The sequence below is a fragment of the Bombyx mori genome, chromosome 11 (genome assembly GCF_030269925.1).
Source record: "Bombyx mori chromosome 11, ASM3026992v2".
Taxonomy (NCBI): domain Eukaryota; kingdom Metazoa; phylum Arthropoda; class Insecta; order Lepidoptera; family Bombycidae; genus Bombyx; species Bombyx mori.
In genome coordinates, this window is record NC_085117.1 from 6,922,854 (window position 1) to 6,939,811 (window position 16,958).

A 16,958-nucleotide genomic window follows, 5' to 3' on the forward strand; every position below is an offset into this window, starting at 1 on the left:
TGTAATATATAGTCGGATTTTTTATTAGACGAAGTCAACTGACGTTTACTGTGTTGTCAGTTTTTGATGAAATAAAAATAGTGTTGTGACAAAGTGAACGATTGAAAAAACTCCTGAATTAATGAAATTGCCTCGATTGTCTAGTGAATAGTCGGTGTGCCGAATTGCCGATATCGGGTACGGGGTTCGAATTTTAGGCGTGCTTTGTACATACCAACGACTTTTCGACGAAATATTATGTTCCTATAGTATTTACCTGTACCGAATATCGAGTGTTTTAAACATTAAGAAAAACATTGCGATGAAGCTTGTAAGACTGTCCTATTTCCATTACATCATATAATTGAAACTATAGATGTATAAAATAGAACAATTATAGGTAGGTAATGAAAATAAAAAAAACTGATTATAGTTACATACTACTAGTAACATATATTGGAGCACTTTAATAAAATTTTATTGTAAAATATAAATTATATTCTTTTATAATTTGAAATTAATGATTAACTCTTCACACTCATTGTTCATTCATATGATTGAACAAGAACTGAACTCATCACTATTACTTTAAATATAGCAACATTATTTCACAAAGTGACATTAGCTACTGTCAGCTGGCTTCGTCTAATTAAAAATCCGACTATAGGTACCAATTAAATAGATATGAATATACATAAATTTTTAACAATAATTATTGGTCGTAAACTTGACAATAAGTATTGCCTACATTAACCCAAATTAAAACTGAATCATAAAATTAATTCCCATATTATTTACTGTGTTGGATTTTGTCTTCAATGCGCGAATTTTCAACTAAATATCATCATGGTATCGCACGGGAAAAAGACATCTGCTGAATGGTTTATAGACCAGTTAAATGTGGATAACGCTAAACGTTTAGCATTTGTGCTGGTGATAGGCTTTATTGGATATCATGGAATTCTACATTTGAGATATGGTTAGTATTCTTTTATTTTTCACATAGTAATAAATATCCAAAATTACTTAAGAATATTTTCATCATTTTGAAGTTACTGCCAACAAATATTAATAGAAAATAAATACATATACAACTGATGATAATAATTTGTAGCCTATGAGTTATGCTAAATTGCCTCATTATGAAAAGTAATATGTACATATATGTATTATACATCATGCTAAAACGACTAAAAATGATGGTGGTAGGACCTCTTGTGAGTCCGCACGGGTAGGTTCCACCACCCCGCCCATTTCTGCTGTGACGCAGTAATGCGTTTCAGTTTGAAGGGTGTGGCAGCCAGCCGCATTAGAACTTATATCTCAAGTTGGGTGGCGCATTTACGTTGTAGATGTCTATCAGTTCCAGTAACCACTTAACACCAGGTGGGTTGTGAGCTCGTCCACCCATTTAAGCAATAAAAAAAAATCTTTTTCCAGGCTCTGACTCTTGCACTTGGTTGTTGACATCAGGCCGATATAAAGGTGATCATGAATGGCAACCTTATGGTTGTATGTTGCATCGGTATTCCAAAACGTAAGTTCCATTATTTTTAATCATGAACATGATGAAGCCTGAAAGAATAATTTTTTTTTCTAAAATAGATAGGTATGTCATAATGTGTTACATGACAAGTATAAAACGTCTTATCAGTCTTAATTTTTTTTAAATTAATTATTAGTAATCTTAACGTAAAGTAAAATACTTTGTAGAAGCAATTCAATTAGGAAATGAATTAATGAAAAAGGAAACAAGATGATACTAAGATACATATTATATTGATATGATAAAAGTATAATATTCTGGAATGATGTAAACAGAAAAATAATTATTATATATCACATTAGTCAATCCATAATATACAATATAATAAAATAATTAGCTTTAGAGCTCTTATTTATTTATGTTATCATCTTTATAAAGTATAAATAAATAAAGGCACAATTGAAATCACAAGTTCCCAGATAAAAAGATACAAACAATATGAATTCAGAACATACATTTAATAATAAAGAGGTAAACGTAAAAAAAATGTGGATGGCTGCTTATTCTTGAATTCCACAGATAGATATATATAATATAATAGATATATAATATAATAGATATATAATATAATAGATATATAATATAATAGATATATAAACTACTACCTGTCTCTAAAAAACGTTCCCACGCGTTTCGAATAGCTGGTCGCGACACACCAAGACGTCTTGCCACTGATCTCTGAGATTCTCCCTCCTAAAGCATAAACACTGCTCTTGGTGCTGTTTCCACAACCATATGACGCCGAGAACCAGGCATAATGATCGCGAGTAACACCGAAATCAACTCAAAATGAAAAAAGTAGACGTGCGACTGTAACACTCAGAATGTGACTGAGGGTACAAGTGACTGAGAATTTGAGTAATAAATGTTTTTTGGAGTACTTCACTTTTTTTGTCTACACACCATTGAATTCATGACTTGAAACATTGATAACGTTAGATAAACATGTCAACAATACTTCGAAATGTTTAACTTCACTATTTACTACCCAACAATTTTTTTTAGACGAAATTCGAGATTAACTTAAAGTGGGCTATTTTGTTTTGAGTAGTTTATATGATATAATAGAAATGTTGTTTAAAAACTTAAGGACAATTGAGGATAGAGTGGTAGTATCAATTTAAAAGGTGAAACTGTTGACATTGAATTTTGCATTTTGTTTTTAGTTACCTACTAATTGTCAATTTCAAGATTTACTATTTTAATGGATATGAAGGCTAAATTATTTAACAAGAAGAATGTTTCTAATGTCGTATTATTTTCGGTTCTTATGAGTGGTAGAAGATGTAATTAAACTTTAGTTTTTGCAGTCACAGCATTGACAGCAGTCTGTGATCGTAGTTTTAATTATATCTATTTTGTGGTTGCTTTAAGTCATTCCATGCAAATTTTCTGACTGTCCCAATGATGGTGCCAAGAAAAAGGGCTTAAAAGGTTCTTATACTATTTGAGTTCTAAAAGTTGCATCATAGCACCCCCCGCTCCTCCCGTATCCCTCATTGGAGAAGAGTTAATTGACAGTTTTTCAACATCTGGCTCTTGAATGAACCCCTTCTCTTGTATTAATAACTTTCATGATTACTCACCATCCAATGGGCCAACAATGGTAATAAATAACTTTTGGCTATATTGTTGCTATATCTACTAATCACCCTAAGACAGACAAAATTATCTTAGATCTACAATAATAATGTTACAGGGATGCACGCCGCTGTTTAAGATATTTAGCTTTCTGGGGAAAGTACAACAGTTTTGCTTTTATTGGTGATTCAAGAATTGAACAACTTTATGAATATTTTATAGGTAAGATTATTAAATAATCACAATTTTGTAGCAATTAAATATTTAGTAAAGGAAATTGATGGAATAAAATCACAGATAAAGCGATTTTTCAGAGCATAGAATTTGTGGGAAAATGTATGTAGACATATACTTTGCAGTTATTGAATTGATGCAAAGATAAATTAAAACACAGATGATTCAGGATTGTGTGTTCTTTAATTTTGATAATTTTGATTGTTACACATAATATTGAATATATGGATGAATAAAAATCAAAATTAAAAAAAAAATATGTCATGTCATAGAATACACTCAATGAAACATGTCAATATTTACTATCTACCAATTACCAGTACTTGCTATGCAGAATAGGGACAGAAAATATTATTTGAATCATTGTGGAAGTTACCAACTTCAATTGCTTCATTTTCAGTAAAGACTTTTTACCATAAACATTTAATAGAACTCTTTTCAAAACACGTTTTTCTTAAATAGGTCTTCTAAAAAGTCGTCTTGACACGGACCCTGCATACTCAGTGACTGAGCATCGGATGCCAAACTACACATACATAGATCGGAAGCTGAGGTTATCTGTGACATTTGTATACAGTGATGATGTATCCAAGACCATGGTCGATCAGTTTAGAACATGGTAAGTTGATTCATCATTCTCCTGCCCTTCTCCCAGTCACCTGGGGTCGGCGCAACGTGTTTTCTCCTTCCATACTCCTCTATCATATACCATTTCTACACATGTCGTTATTCACGCAATCCATCTATTTTTTCTTAGGTCTACCTCCTCCTCTAAAGCCTTCCACATTCATAGTTAAAACTCTTAACAACCTCATTGTCATTTCGTCTCATTACCATTCCAAGCGCGCACTTCTCAAATTCTCTGTCACAGATTCCACTTTCAGACTTTCCCTAACATATCCACATGGTAACACAGTAAGTTGATTATAGTTATAAAATATTTAACTTACCTAACACGTTACTCAAACTTAACCAACAAATATATCAAATAGACTCATTGCTAACATATGAATTATAATCACAAGATTTCATGTAAGATACTGTTACCATTGCTATTGATAGATGAACATGCCCAGGGCCCACCTGACATTAGATATTTAGTTACTCAGTTCACATCACAACGTCAGTATCGCCAAAGGCTTTCAGACACTAAATACTATACTGGGTGTTAGGAGACCGCCTCCGAAATCGAAGACAGACAATAGTAAACAAAGTAAATTTTGAGAAGCGCGGTATCAGTGCCCATGCCCGCCGCGCCCTGGCGTTCATTGATCCGAGCAACAGCTGTTTTTGATTTTGTGTTGCATTGCTGGTTTTTTTTAAAACTAAAATAATGTATTTTGTATGAAACTATCGTCTTATTTAGCTCTATTAGCACGATGGAGCATAAATAATTCTAATAAAACGTTTTAAAAATATGATTTAAAAAAAAATCAGGATCTTTTTTTTTCCGTCCCATCATCAAAGGTGTAATTAGTACTAAGTCTTCGATTTCGGAAGTTGTCTCCTAACACGTAGTATAATATATACTAAATTTATTGTTTCGGCGGATGGACGAGCCTCGGCCTACCAGATACCTAGATTTCGTATGTTCTATGGGAAAGCTCTGAGGAATTGCTTGAGACGAATCGGTAATCCACACCACCAAAGATGTCGCCTCTACCATCTGGAACTGTAATATTTTTCCATAATGCGTTTCATTCTTGTCTCACCTTTCGGCTCTGAAATTTACTTCACAATGTTTCCAAATCTCTACGACTAGGGCTCTCGGAACGAGGTTTGATAGTCACTGATCGTGAGGGACGAGGTCTAAATCTCAGTTTTACAGCACAACCGCTGCCCCGCTCTTTAAACCGAAACGCATTACTGCTTCGCGACAGAAATAGGCAGGATGGTGGTACCTACCCGTGTGGACTCACAAGACGTCCTACTTCGCGACAGAAATAGGCAGGATGGTGGTACCTACCCGTGCGGACTCACAAGACGTCCTACTACCAACACCTGATATACATATATTGTGCATAATTTGCGAATAGACAAAAATATTAAAAAAATTGAAATTTATAACCTATTTATTTTTAAACTTGGAGGCCAGTACTAAAGTATAATGACATCCTTGTATTGAGGTAGCAAACATTTATGAATGAATAATAGAAAAACTATTAAAGTAGACAATTATTAGGTAAAATAGGTACGTAGGCCTTTCTGTTAAATAATCTAGTTCCCTAATATGACGGCTTACTAGGGTTGTCAAAATTATTGGCTTTTGATAATTAGTTATATTTTTTACGAGGTATTTTGTAACACGTACATAGTATAAAAATATGTTTAATTAAATTACCTTTGAATACATGTTGCATACATAATGAAATTTGGAAGGTAAGATAGCATATGACTCCTATGTTGATATAGAGAATATGCACATAGTTGATTTAGTAGTTGTTTCATTCTTCGAACTGGAACACGTGACTATTATTGAGATTTATGAAAAGATTTCCTACCAGGCAGCGCTCGGACCAGCCACCTTCGTTGATAGTGGCGTCGACCGGACTCCGACTGCTCCGTACACGGAACACAACAACCTCCCTCCTAGAGGAATACCAGAGGAACCTCACGCGACTGGTCCAAGCCATCGATTCCCTCGCGGCGAGGAACACCCAGGTGCTGTGGAAACTCATGGAGCCGGTTGATGCAGAGAAGTTGAAGAACGAAAACAAGAAGATAACTAATGCTAATATCGACGCTTATAACCGCGCGGCCGTACAGGTAGATTAGTAAAATTAATTTCATTTTCGTAACCCTTTTAATGCTGAGCTTATTTTCACATTTTTTGCAGAAATCTCTAAAGTATTAGATACTATTAGATTAGCCTTTCCTAAAGTGGGCGATAACGCCCCCCTTGTGGGCGTTGTAGGCCTAATGGGCGGCGGTAAGAGACCCAGAAGAAAATGGGGGCGTTGTGTAGAGGCTTGAGAGGCTATTTTAATTTCATCTAGGAATTACTAGGAATTCTTACTCTTAGACACCGACTGAGCTCTCGCTATAGTGGTTTTTAAGTAGGTGAAAAAGTGGGGGCGCTAAAAAATAATTTATTCTCAAAGTAGGCAGTAGACATAATAAGTTTTGGGAACCACTGTATTAGATGACCTGGTGAACTTCGTATCACCTACATGAATTTTGTATAAAATGTGGTCAAAACTTAATACAATTTGTTTTATCAACATTTTAAAGGCAACACAGTTGTACACTCTACATTCCTACAGACACAGATCACCGAGTTTCTCGCCGAATCTTATCGGTTATATATATAATATGGATTGTTAATATATATAGCTAAAGCATTTTTGAAAAATAATAAAATATATACCTACAACAATCATGTACAACAATTTACAGTAAAATAATTTGAAATGGTTATTTATAAATATCAATAATTTATTTAAATTGGTTTATTTATTTGATTTCCTAATGTGCTAATTAGATTTCTTTCTCTATTATAGATTTACTGTTACATTTGTGTACCAAAATCGTACTGTTACGCGCTGGGAATCGGGATAAATAAAACTTTCACCGAATTACAACTTAAAACACTATTTAAAACTTATTAGAACACTTAAGGCATACTTCACAATTCTCAATTCACTCCTTTCGCTTGGCTTCGCGTGATCCGCTCGCTGTTTCGCCTCGAATAACCAATAACCTCGAATGACCAATTACTAACTAAAACGACAAGTCTACAACTATCCAGAACATTCCCGGTAGTACTAGTCGTTTCGACATGTGTTTCCGCTATTTGATAATAGATGGCGTTACTCTTACCGGCGTAACAGTACCATAAGTGGCATGCGGATACTTCTAATTGTTACCCTCAGACCCAGCCCACTGAGTTTCTCGCCGGATCTTCTCAGTGGTTCGCGTTTTCGATGCGGTGGTAGATTCTGCGAAGCACGGCCCTTGCTAGAGTTCGTGTTAGCAACGTCATCAGGTTAGAGCCCCGTGAGCTCACCTACTAGTTAAGGCTACGCTGATATAGCCTCTCAAGGCTCTCAGCTTAGGTATGAAAAAAAAACTGCTTTCGCGTCATCTCTGCACAGCTTTTATAGTCGACACGTCAAGTCTACAACTATCGAGAACATTCCCAGTAGTACTAGTAGTTTTTATATAATATGTTTCCGCCATTTGATAATAGATGGCGTTACTCTTACCGGCGTAACAGTACGATAAGTGGCATGCAGATACTTCTAATTGTTTTTCCGTACATTCAAAGTGGAATGTGATCGAGTTCGACTATCACATTCTGCCCTCGAGTGAGGTTCTGGTGCAGCAGACTTGTAGCCGGGCAGTTGGTTGTCAGATCCTGACGCACAGCGCGGCCAAGGTGTGGGAGTCGGCGCGGCTGATGTGGTCGGCGGCGCAGTCCCCCGAGGGCGCGGCGCTGGGCGGCACGGCGCTGCGGCACTCGGCGCAGGTGCTGCTCAACATGTTCTGCAACGACCACATGAACTTCAACGACGGCAGCTGCTGCGCGCAGCCGGAGCCGCACTCGCAGCTGCAGGTGCTCACCTTTGCCGTTTTTTTCGCGTGGTGAGTCGCCTCTTGTCTCCGTCCTCTAGTGAGCGCGCCCTCAGAGCGTATGTTTTTTTTTTTTCATAGCTTTGATAGGTGGACGAGGGTTACTGGAACCCATAGACATCTATGAAGTAAATGCGCCACCCACCTTGAGATAATAAGTTCTAAGGTCTTAGTATAGTTACAACGGCTGCCCCACCCTTCAAACCGAAACTCACCACTGCTTTACGGCAGAAACAGGCAGGGTGATGGTACTTACCCGCGCGGACTCACAAGAGGTCCTACCACCAGGAATGTAACTAGCGGCGTGGCATAGCCGCCTCTGATTTTACGTAAAGTACCTATTAGCTGGTAGTCTAAGATTCAGCTACGCCCGGATGGGTAGGTGAGCTCACGAACTCAACATGAGAGAATTTATTAACACATAATGGACTAGAAGGATATTTGTTTCCGATCCGGTTGTAGATTCATTCGGAAAGTTTCCTAGTCTTTAACCATTAAAAATGACTAAAGTATAGTATATAAGTAGTGTGAGTACATTTTTCTTTTACGGTACTTTTTTTATACTGTAGAAGGTGAAGATTTGAAATATTCATAAAGAATAAAAACAATACGTTTTCTTCTAGCGCAGCTTTAGCCGGCCTGAAGAGCGCGTGGCACTGGTCGCAGACCGTGCGGCAGCGGCTGGGGGGCTACGCCCTCGTGAGCCAGCAGCCGCCCCCCAGCGAGGAGCCCTCGCCGCTGGTCGCCATTGCAAAGCTCGGCATGATCATGTCGTACTTTTATTTGTGCGACAGAACTAACTTCTTCATGAAGGAGAATAAGTATTATTCGGAGTGGAGCTTCTGGTTGCCCGTGGGCTACGTGTTCGCTCTGGGTCTGTTCTTTACCGAAGACTCCAAATCTACTAGGTGAGAAACTGGGACAATTTTATTTGTATTGTTTACATTGTAAAAATAATCAGACTATTTGTGCGTAACAAAATCCTTCTTAAGTCTTATTGCTTGTACGGTCCAAATGCAACCCCTGCTCCCACTTATAGAATAGGGAGGGATTATTAAGTATCTATGATTGTATATTTAAAGTTCCAATGACATTACTGCTTACCGCTTGGATATATTCAAATGAAGAGTGCTATTATTTTTGAACTTGTAAATTATCTTCATCTTCTTCCTCTTGCCCCCATGCCACATTGTGCTGGTTTTGTGGTGCAACCGTGCTACGGATGGAGGGACTTCCTCTCTTTGTTTCTTCTTTTAGTGTACCTTTACTTCATCCGTTTTTGATTATAAATGTTTTAATTTTTGATATTATAAACCTCTAATAACCTTTATTTCATCCGTTTTTTATTATATGTTTTACTTTTTGATATTGTAAACTTCTAAAATTGTGTTATTAACTAAGAACTATAAAGTCAAAGTGATGTCCCAAAATATAAAGTCTAAGTGATGGTCCAAACGTTACAGAGTTCTCCACCGCGAACAGACGCTGGAGTGGAAAGGCTGGATGCAAATCGTGATCCTCATATACCAGGTGACCGGAGCCAGCAAGGTCCTCCCCATCTACATGCTGGTTCGGACGCTCGTCTCCTCGTATCTGTTCCTGACGGGCTACGGGCACTTCTACTACACGTGGAAGACCGGAGACACGAGCCTCGTGCGATACTTGAGGGTGATGTTCAGGTTGAACTTTCTGACTGTGGTCCTCTGTCTGACGATGAACCGGCCCTACCAGTTCTACAGCTTCGTGCCCCTGGTCTCGTTCTGGTATACTCTGGTAAGTCACTGGTCGACATTACTATGAGCTTTAGTTGTTGTCGGACAATTAGTGATTTCTTGACCGCAAAGCTTAGAGTTAATTGTTTTACAATGACAAAGTTAAATATTTAATATTCATATTTCTTTCGGTCTCATAGATGGGTGTTGGAGTTCATGGTTCACCTAGTGTTTAGTGGTTACCCGAGTCTATAGACATTAATACCGTAAATGCCGCCAATTGCCTTTAGACATGGGTTCTCCGTTGTGTAGTACAACAGCTGCTCCATCCTTCAAAGTGGATACGTTATTCAAATAACCAGACCGTGGCACTTTTTTTGCCCGTGCAGGCAGACTATCATACGGCCCACCTGGTGGTAAGTGGTTACCGTGGCTCATGGCAATGCCAGGGACAGCCGCTGCCTACCGCTAAAACCGCAAGATGGTCTGAGCAGGAATTGAAACGGAATATCGTATACACGTGATAGATATGACTGTCCGACCTTGTAACTAACTGAAATTTTTAATCCATGAAAAAATCTATGGGTTTGCTGGAAAAAAAACCCATCTAAAACGATACACTATTCGTCCACCCGACTAGACCATCAAAAACTTTAATATTCACAATAGTGTTCCAATTCGTATTTCAGATGTTTGTGATATTCGCTCTGCCGCCGCACATCGCGCCCTCCTCGACGCACACGGTGGAGTCCAAGCCGTACCAGTACCTCTATATCGCTGCTAAGGTCAGCTGATGACCGATCACTAGTAAAGTTTCCCTATGCTAGGGCTGGCACTCTATGTAACTGAAAGGTGACAAAGGAATCAAGGTTGCCAATTCATATAAATGAGGGATGAAAAAACTAAAGTTCCCTTGTGCTTTTGTCTCTTGCTGTGTGCTGGCTGTCTATGTGTATCTAACCGATATATGAAAAGCTTTATAGTATTGTGTTTTACATTTAAATAAATGTCGTCTGGTCACGACTACCGCCTCCAGTGAGGATCATTTAAGTTCGTCTTGTGTCCTTAGTGCGCGTCGCCTGCCGCGGCCCTTTCTTTCTCGTATAATCCGCTCGAGACCTTCGCTATTCTCACCGCAAGCCCTCCATTTCAATATGAATCGGGGGCCACTCATTCACGTATGCACTGTTTATTTCAGATCATCGGCCTGCTGGTGATAGTGACCGTGCTGTACCTGAGCGAGGTGTTCTTCCAGAAGATCTTTGTGACGAGGCCGTGGAAGGCCTTGTTCGTTAATTCCGACGACGACATACATCAGTGGTGGCTCATGTGGAAGCAGGACAGGTGTGTTGCTTGAAATTTTGTTTATAAACAGTTGTAGCTCTCTCTGAGCTCAGCGACGCCAGGGGCAGTGGCCGGACATGCGCACGCTCGATGGCGGGTTCTTGTAGGGTCCCACCGGCCACGTGGGCGACGGGTACTAGACTTAGTACACTGGGAGATGTCTATGTCCAGCGGTGGACGATGGTGGGCTGATGATGATGATGAGGAAATTCTCGTTATAATCACTGAAAACAAATGGTCTGTCCGATTTAAAATGGAGGAAGAATTTGAAGAGTAGTGAGTGTCTGTAGGTACTCGGTGGCGTATGGCATGATGTTCGCGCTGCTGTACCTGCTGGGGCAGCGGCACGGGCTGCTGGAGGAGGGCGCGCGCGGGCCGCTGGTGGCGGGCGGCGGCGCGCTGGCGGGCGCGCTGCTGGCGGCGCTGGGGCTGGGCGCGTACGGGCTGCTGGTGGCGCTGTGCAGCAGCCCGGCCGCGTGCGACGAGATCCACAGCTACGCGGCGTGCGTGCCGCTGGCGTCCTACGCGGCGCTGCGCAACCTGTGCGGCGGCCCGCGCGCCAAGCACTCGGCGCTGTTCGCGGCGGCGGGGCGCGTGGCGCTGGAGCTGTACGCCAGCGTGTCGCACGCGTGGCTGGCGGCCGACACGCACGGCGTGCTCGTGCTGCTGCCCGCGGCCCCCGGCCTCAACCTGCTGCTCACCTCGTACGTGTTCGCGTGCGCCGCGCACGAGACGCACCGCCTCACGCTGCTGCTGCTGCCCCGGGCCGTGCCCGACGACTGGCGCCTCGTGCTGCGGAACCTCGCCATCTTCCTCGCCGTGCTCGTCCCCATCGGAATGTACGACGGTATGTTCTGAGCCGATCCTCGTTGAGTACGGCTCCTTGTATTTAATTGTATGAAAGTGCGGCCTCTTATCATCATTATTGCGTGACCATAAACAATTTTGAAATAATAATAAATTTCTTTTTGAATGTCAAACTTAATAACGTACACTTGAAACACGCAGAAGTGTAACTTCTTGGACGGGAGAGAGGAAACTACCGTGCTGTTTTTGACAAAAGCATTGTAATTTTTTTCTTATCAAATCTGTGTTTTTATTATACGAGTTTTTTACACATACGTATAAAAAAAGCCAAAGAAAAAGCATATGAATGCTTAATTACTATTTTTGTGAAACTTTAGTCACACAATTAAACATAAATAATTACAATTAAGAACTTGCAGTTGACTTGTTGTGTGTTCTCACCTCAAATGACGTCACACGTAACGTAACGAAGTTCAATAACGTTCAGACGAGCTTCGATAAGCTCGCGCAAGAATTTTGTAATAAGCGTGTCCTCATCCAGGTCCGTATTAGTGTAGAATGAACAACGAGTGTAATATTAGTTTAGTCTGCATATTCGTTTTTTAAACTTAAATATATTTGTGTACTTAATGCGCTGTTCATATGGTTTGTGATGTGATAATATTGTTTCATCAATATGTTATACCTGCTTTTTGCAATTCGCTCTTATCTATGTGCTGCTCTGTATTTTTGAAGTTTACTCTTGAAGCATGCAATGTCATTTAAGCCCACATACACATACCTGCATAATACATAAGAAACATAAATGTATCTACATACGCCAATGAAGTAGGAAACCTATGGAAATGAAACGTCAACTAAAATTTCGTGCCGCTGTGACGTCATCTGGCCACAAAACATGGCGGCTTTAGTGCTGTACAAAAGATTTCAATGTTATCAGGTTTTATCGATAAACGTTCTTGGCTCATTTTATTTTAAATATTGTTGAGTATTATTTATTTGTAGAATTTATACTTTAATGGGAAGTAAGTAGGTATATTGTTATGTGCAAATATGATATGATTTAGATGGGTGAAATCTAAGACAAGTTCGTCCTTCGAATTTGCCAAGTAAACGATATGATGATTTTTAAAAGTTGCTACACTGATTTTATAAAGTTGTCGTTTGTCGCAAAACATAAAGATATGGCGTAGTTCAAAGCCATCAGCCCATTTCTAGCATGCTAAATGTTATCGTATTTTGAGTACGTGTTTTTCTTAGACCATTACAATCTATTTTAATTGTTTTGCTGACTCTAAAGTCCGTAACATAGTACCGCAGCGCACCCCAAGGAAGGTGCGCCGCACCATTTGAATCACTTTCGCTTGAGAGTGTTTCAAATTTTAAACTTATCAAGGGACCGCGTGAAAAAAAAAACACCTACAGAACATTTATTCATTAATTACAAACGTCATTCCTTGTGACTTCCTCTCTAAAATCACTTAATTATTAAATATTTAACAAATTTACAATAGTGTTTTACTCACTGCGGAATAAAACTATTTTATTTAAATAGTTCCGAAGAGATTTTGTCGGTAGCCTTTTTCCCGAAATATCTAAACAGAATGTCTAAATATGTTTTGATGACATATTTTAAAGTGGTATTTATGATTAGTGTCATGATCAATAGATTCCGACCGAAAAATGGATTTTTCGGATGAGGGCTCCATAATGAATTTAAATACATATAGATAATAGTTTTAGGACATCGACTTTCTTGAGATCCTATGAAATACGTTTTAATTATTATTTTTGTATGTTTTAAGCATGATAAATTATGAAATTTTATATAATCAATCATATTAAATCGATATCATAGTCATTAAATAATGTACAACCCAAAACAGACGGCCGAACTGACGTGACAATGACATTTGGCGCGCCAAACATGGCGGATTTTCAGCCTCATTAGACGGAGACGGAGATATTTACGTATACTCATGTTTCATTTTATGTACGCACTGAAATACTGTTATATTGTTTTCCTGCGAGTTAAAGTGCTGAGTAAGAACGAGATAGATATATGTTTATGTATGTGCCTTCAAAATGGGTGCTATTTATATAAGCAATTGTACGTATAGAACAATATGTCGTGTCCCTACTATATAGGTCTATGACATACGCATAAGACATAATATTTGGCGGGTAGTTTGGCGATTGTTGACAAAAACTAGTTATGTTTTTCATTCAAATTCATGTAATATTAATATACATGAGTAAATCAAAGTCGGGTTTGTTCGAACACTTATAACTCGAGAACGGCAGGACCGATTTTTATGGTCTTTGATTTGTTGTACACATTTGTCTCCGTCCCGAATAGCAGAATAAAGAAATAATAAAATTGAAAAAAAAAATGATAGGTAAAATATTTTCCCATACAAAATGTTCATGGATTTTGTTACTGTCAAATATTTAATGCGTAATGTTGTAAATAATAATGTATTCTACAAAGTCGTAGTTCATTATTTTATTCTATCATCAATAGTTTTCGCAGGGCACGCGATATAAAGAATATTTTAGGTAATTTTTTTTCGTAAGTTTTCGTAAGGATCCCTAATTTTTTCAAAAAAAATTATAGCCCATATCACTCGGGAATAGCTTAGCTTCCAAACAGTGAAAGAATTTTTCAAATCGCTTCAGTAGTTTCGGAGCCTATTCAATACAAACAAACAAACAAAACTTTCCTCTTTATAAGATTAGTATAGATTGTATTAATGTACCAATATTAAACATAGATGGCAGCGGTTCAAAACGTTTCTTGAATCATTAACAGTGTTAAAAATAGCTGTAGGTACTAATTACAATCTTAATTAATTAAGTCGTTAAATTAATTCTGTCAGTGGTTATCTAAGTAAAATATATCTAAATTAAATAAGTTTACGTATTATATGTACCTGATAATAGATGGAAGAATATACATTATTTATGTAACAATATAATTTATGTATAATATTTTATCGAGCCAATTTAAATAAATATAAATTTATGATTAGAACTTTTTTCTAATTAAATCGTAATGCCAGTTTCTAGAACAGATTCTTTACGCTTCTATCACATGAGTGAGCTCATGCTCATGAGCATACTCATGCTCATGCTCATGAGCATGAGCTTAGAATATACATATTATAGAAACGATTTGTACATTCTAAATCCCATATTTTTGTTTATTTAGTTTATGTTTTTTTTAGTTGGGATTTTTCTTAAACGAGAACAAACTTACGCTTAACAGTAGCGCACGAAAGTGTGCCTTTCGGCCATTACTGAAAATAAAATATTTAATGTTATGACCAAATATTATTAATAAATGCAGTTATGTAATCGGGGGAACAATATATCATCTAATAATAATAGGAAAATAATGTTTGCCATAATTTTCTGTTAGATCAATGTTACAAGCGTCTTCAATCCATATGTAAATACGCAAAACTTAATTTGCTCATATAAAACTGCTGATTGCCGTTGATTGATTCGATGCCGTTTGCTAGTCTGTGCTTCTCAACATTTTTTTTTTCCATCCTTAAGCTTTTAAAAGCTTTTGAAGAGTTTTATTTTTAACAGATTTTTAAATAGAAAGATATAAGTTAGGTACTATTTTCTCCTTTTGTTTGTCTATAAGCTTTTGGTAGTTAGCTATTCATGATCTCTGATGTTATCAATTTTTTTTTTAAATAGACAATGGTCTCGTTGTCAGGCCAAAGAAATCTTCAAAAAAAATCTTCAAAAAGTAAAACTTCTACTACTACTCAAATGTTTTATCTAATTACTATGTATTTTCGGACTACAAATATATTAATATAACATAATTTGCACAAAACCGACTTATTATTCCTCCTGACCGTGGATAAACCTTGTGAAAGATATTTGGTATTCGTTCTGTTAGAATTGAAATTGTCTATGTGTTTCTGGTGTCTGTTATGCATTAGAAAATTCTAGTTTTAGTGGCCATCGAGAGTGGCTCATTTAGTATTAATTTATTAGTATTATAACATTGTTCTGTTCTCATTCACATCTTCCTAATCTTTTTTGTTTTATTTTAAAATGCACTGTGATTTTTATTGTAAGTAATTGTATATTGTGAAAAGTCTTGTGTGATGAATTCATTGGCAATAAAGAAAATTGTAAACATACAAAAAGTTTTCTTATATCCATAACATTTTCTACGTGTATATTTGTGAAATAAATAATAAAATAAATTTGCCTCTTTATTAACTGTTTTTTTTTTTTTTACCTACCTGTGCTGATAGCCTTGAGAAGCTATTTCAGCGTACCCTAGCTTGTGTAGGTGAGCTCGCGGGGCTCAAACCGGAGAATTGCTAACACCGCCCTAGCAAGAGCAGTGCTTCGCAGAATCTACCACCGGATCGGAAGTGCGACCCACTGAGAAGATCTGGCGAGAAACTATGGGTTAATTCGCTCGGCGAGCTCCTTGTCGCAAGCGACGGATTTATTAATATACAATATGTATTATGACGTAAGCTTTTGACTGGTGGTAGGACCTCTTGTGAGTCCGCACGGGTAGGTACCACCACCCTGCCTATTTCTGCCGTGAAACAGCAATGCGTTTCGGTTTGAAGGGTGGGGCAGCCATTGTAACTATACTGAGACCTTAGAACTGATATCTCAAGGTGGGTGGTGCATTTACGTCGTAGATGTCTATGGGCTCCAGTAACCACTTGACACCAGGTGGGCTGTGAGCTCGTCCGCACATATAAACAATAAAAAAGCTAATTTAAATGACGACTGCCAAATTGCTTTTTTTAATTACTTTTTGGGTCGTCGTCGCCGTCGATTTTATTACTGGTGGTAGGACCTCTTGTGAGTTCGCACGGGCAGGTATCACCACCCCGCCTATTTCTGCCGTGAAGCAGCAATGCGTTTCGGTTTGAAGCGTAGAGTAGCCGTTGTAACTATACTGAGACCTTAGAACTTATATCTTAGGGCGGGTGGTGCATTTGCGTTGATGTCAATAGGCTCCAGTGATCACTTAACACCAGGTGGGCTGTAGCTCGTCCACCCATCTAAGCAATAAAAAAACCTGATGTTAAGTGGTTACCAGATCCTATAGACATCAACAACGTAAATGCCGCTACCTACCTTGAGACTTGAGATAATATTACAACGGTTGCCCAACCTCTCAGACCATA

At 38.2% G+C, this 16,958-nt stretch overlaps 1 protein-coding gene across 1 annotated transcript; it reads left to right on the forward strand.

Annotated features, from left to right (window-relative positions):
• Positions 1-107: 107 nt before the first annotated feature.
• Positions 108-16,019, forward strand: LOC101738522 (N-acetylneuraminate 9-O-acetyltransferase). The gene is made up of 11 exons (XM_038013977.2): positions 108-958; positions 1,420-1,516; positions 3,225-3,328; positions 3,803-3,959; positions 5,845-6,106; positions 7,695-7,924; positions 8,536-8,820; positions 9,376-9,685; positions 10,314-10,409; positions 10,823-10,968; positions 11,259-16,019. The coding sequence occupies exons 1-11, from the start codon at positions 826-828 to the stop codon at positions 11,824-11,826; spliced, it is 2,388 nt and encodes a 795-aa protein (XP_037869905.1). The 5' UTR covers positions 108-825; the 3' UTR covers positions 11,827-16,019.
• The last annotated feature ends 939 nt before the right edge of the window (positions 16,020-16,958 follow it).

Excerpts from the sequence above, each read along its gene's own strand:
- LOC101738522 (XM_038013977.2), top strand. The coding sequence starts at position 826 with ATGGTATCGCACGGGAAAAAGACATCTGCTGAATGGTTTATAGACCAG. Across the intron at positions 6,107-7,694 it reads ATAACCGCGCGGCCGTACAG|ATCCTGACGCACAGCGCGGC; the intron begins GTAGATTAGTAA and ends GTTGGTTGTCAG. Across the intron at positions 8,821-9,375 it reads GAAGACTCCAAATCTACTAG|AGTTCTCCACCGCGAACAGA; the intron begins GTGAGAAACTGG and ends CAAACGTTACAG.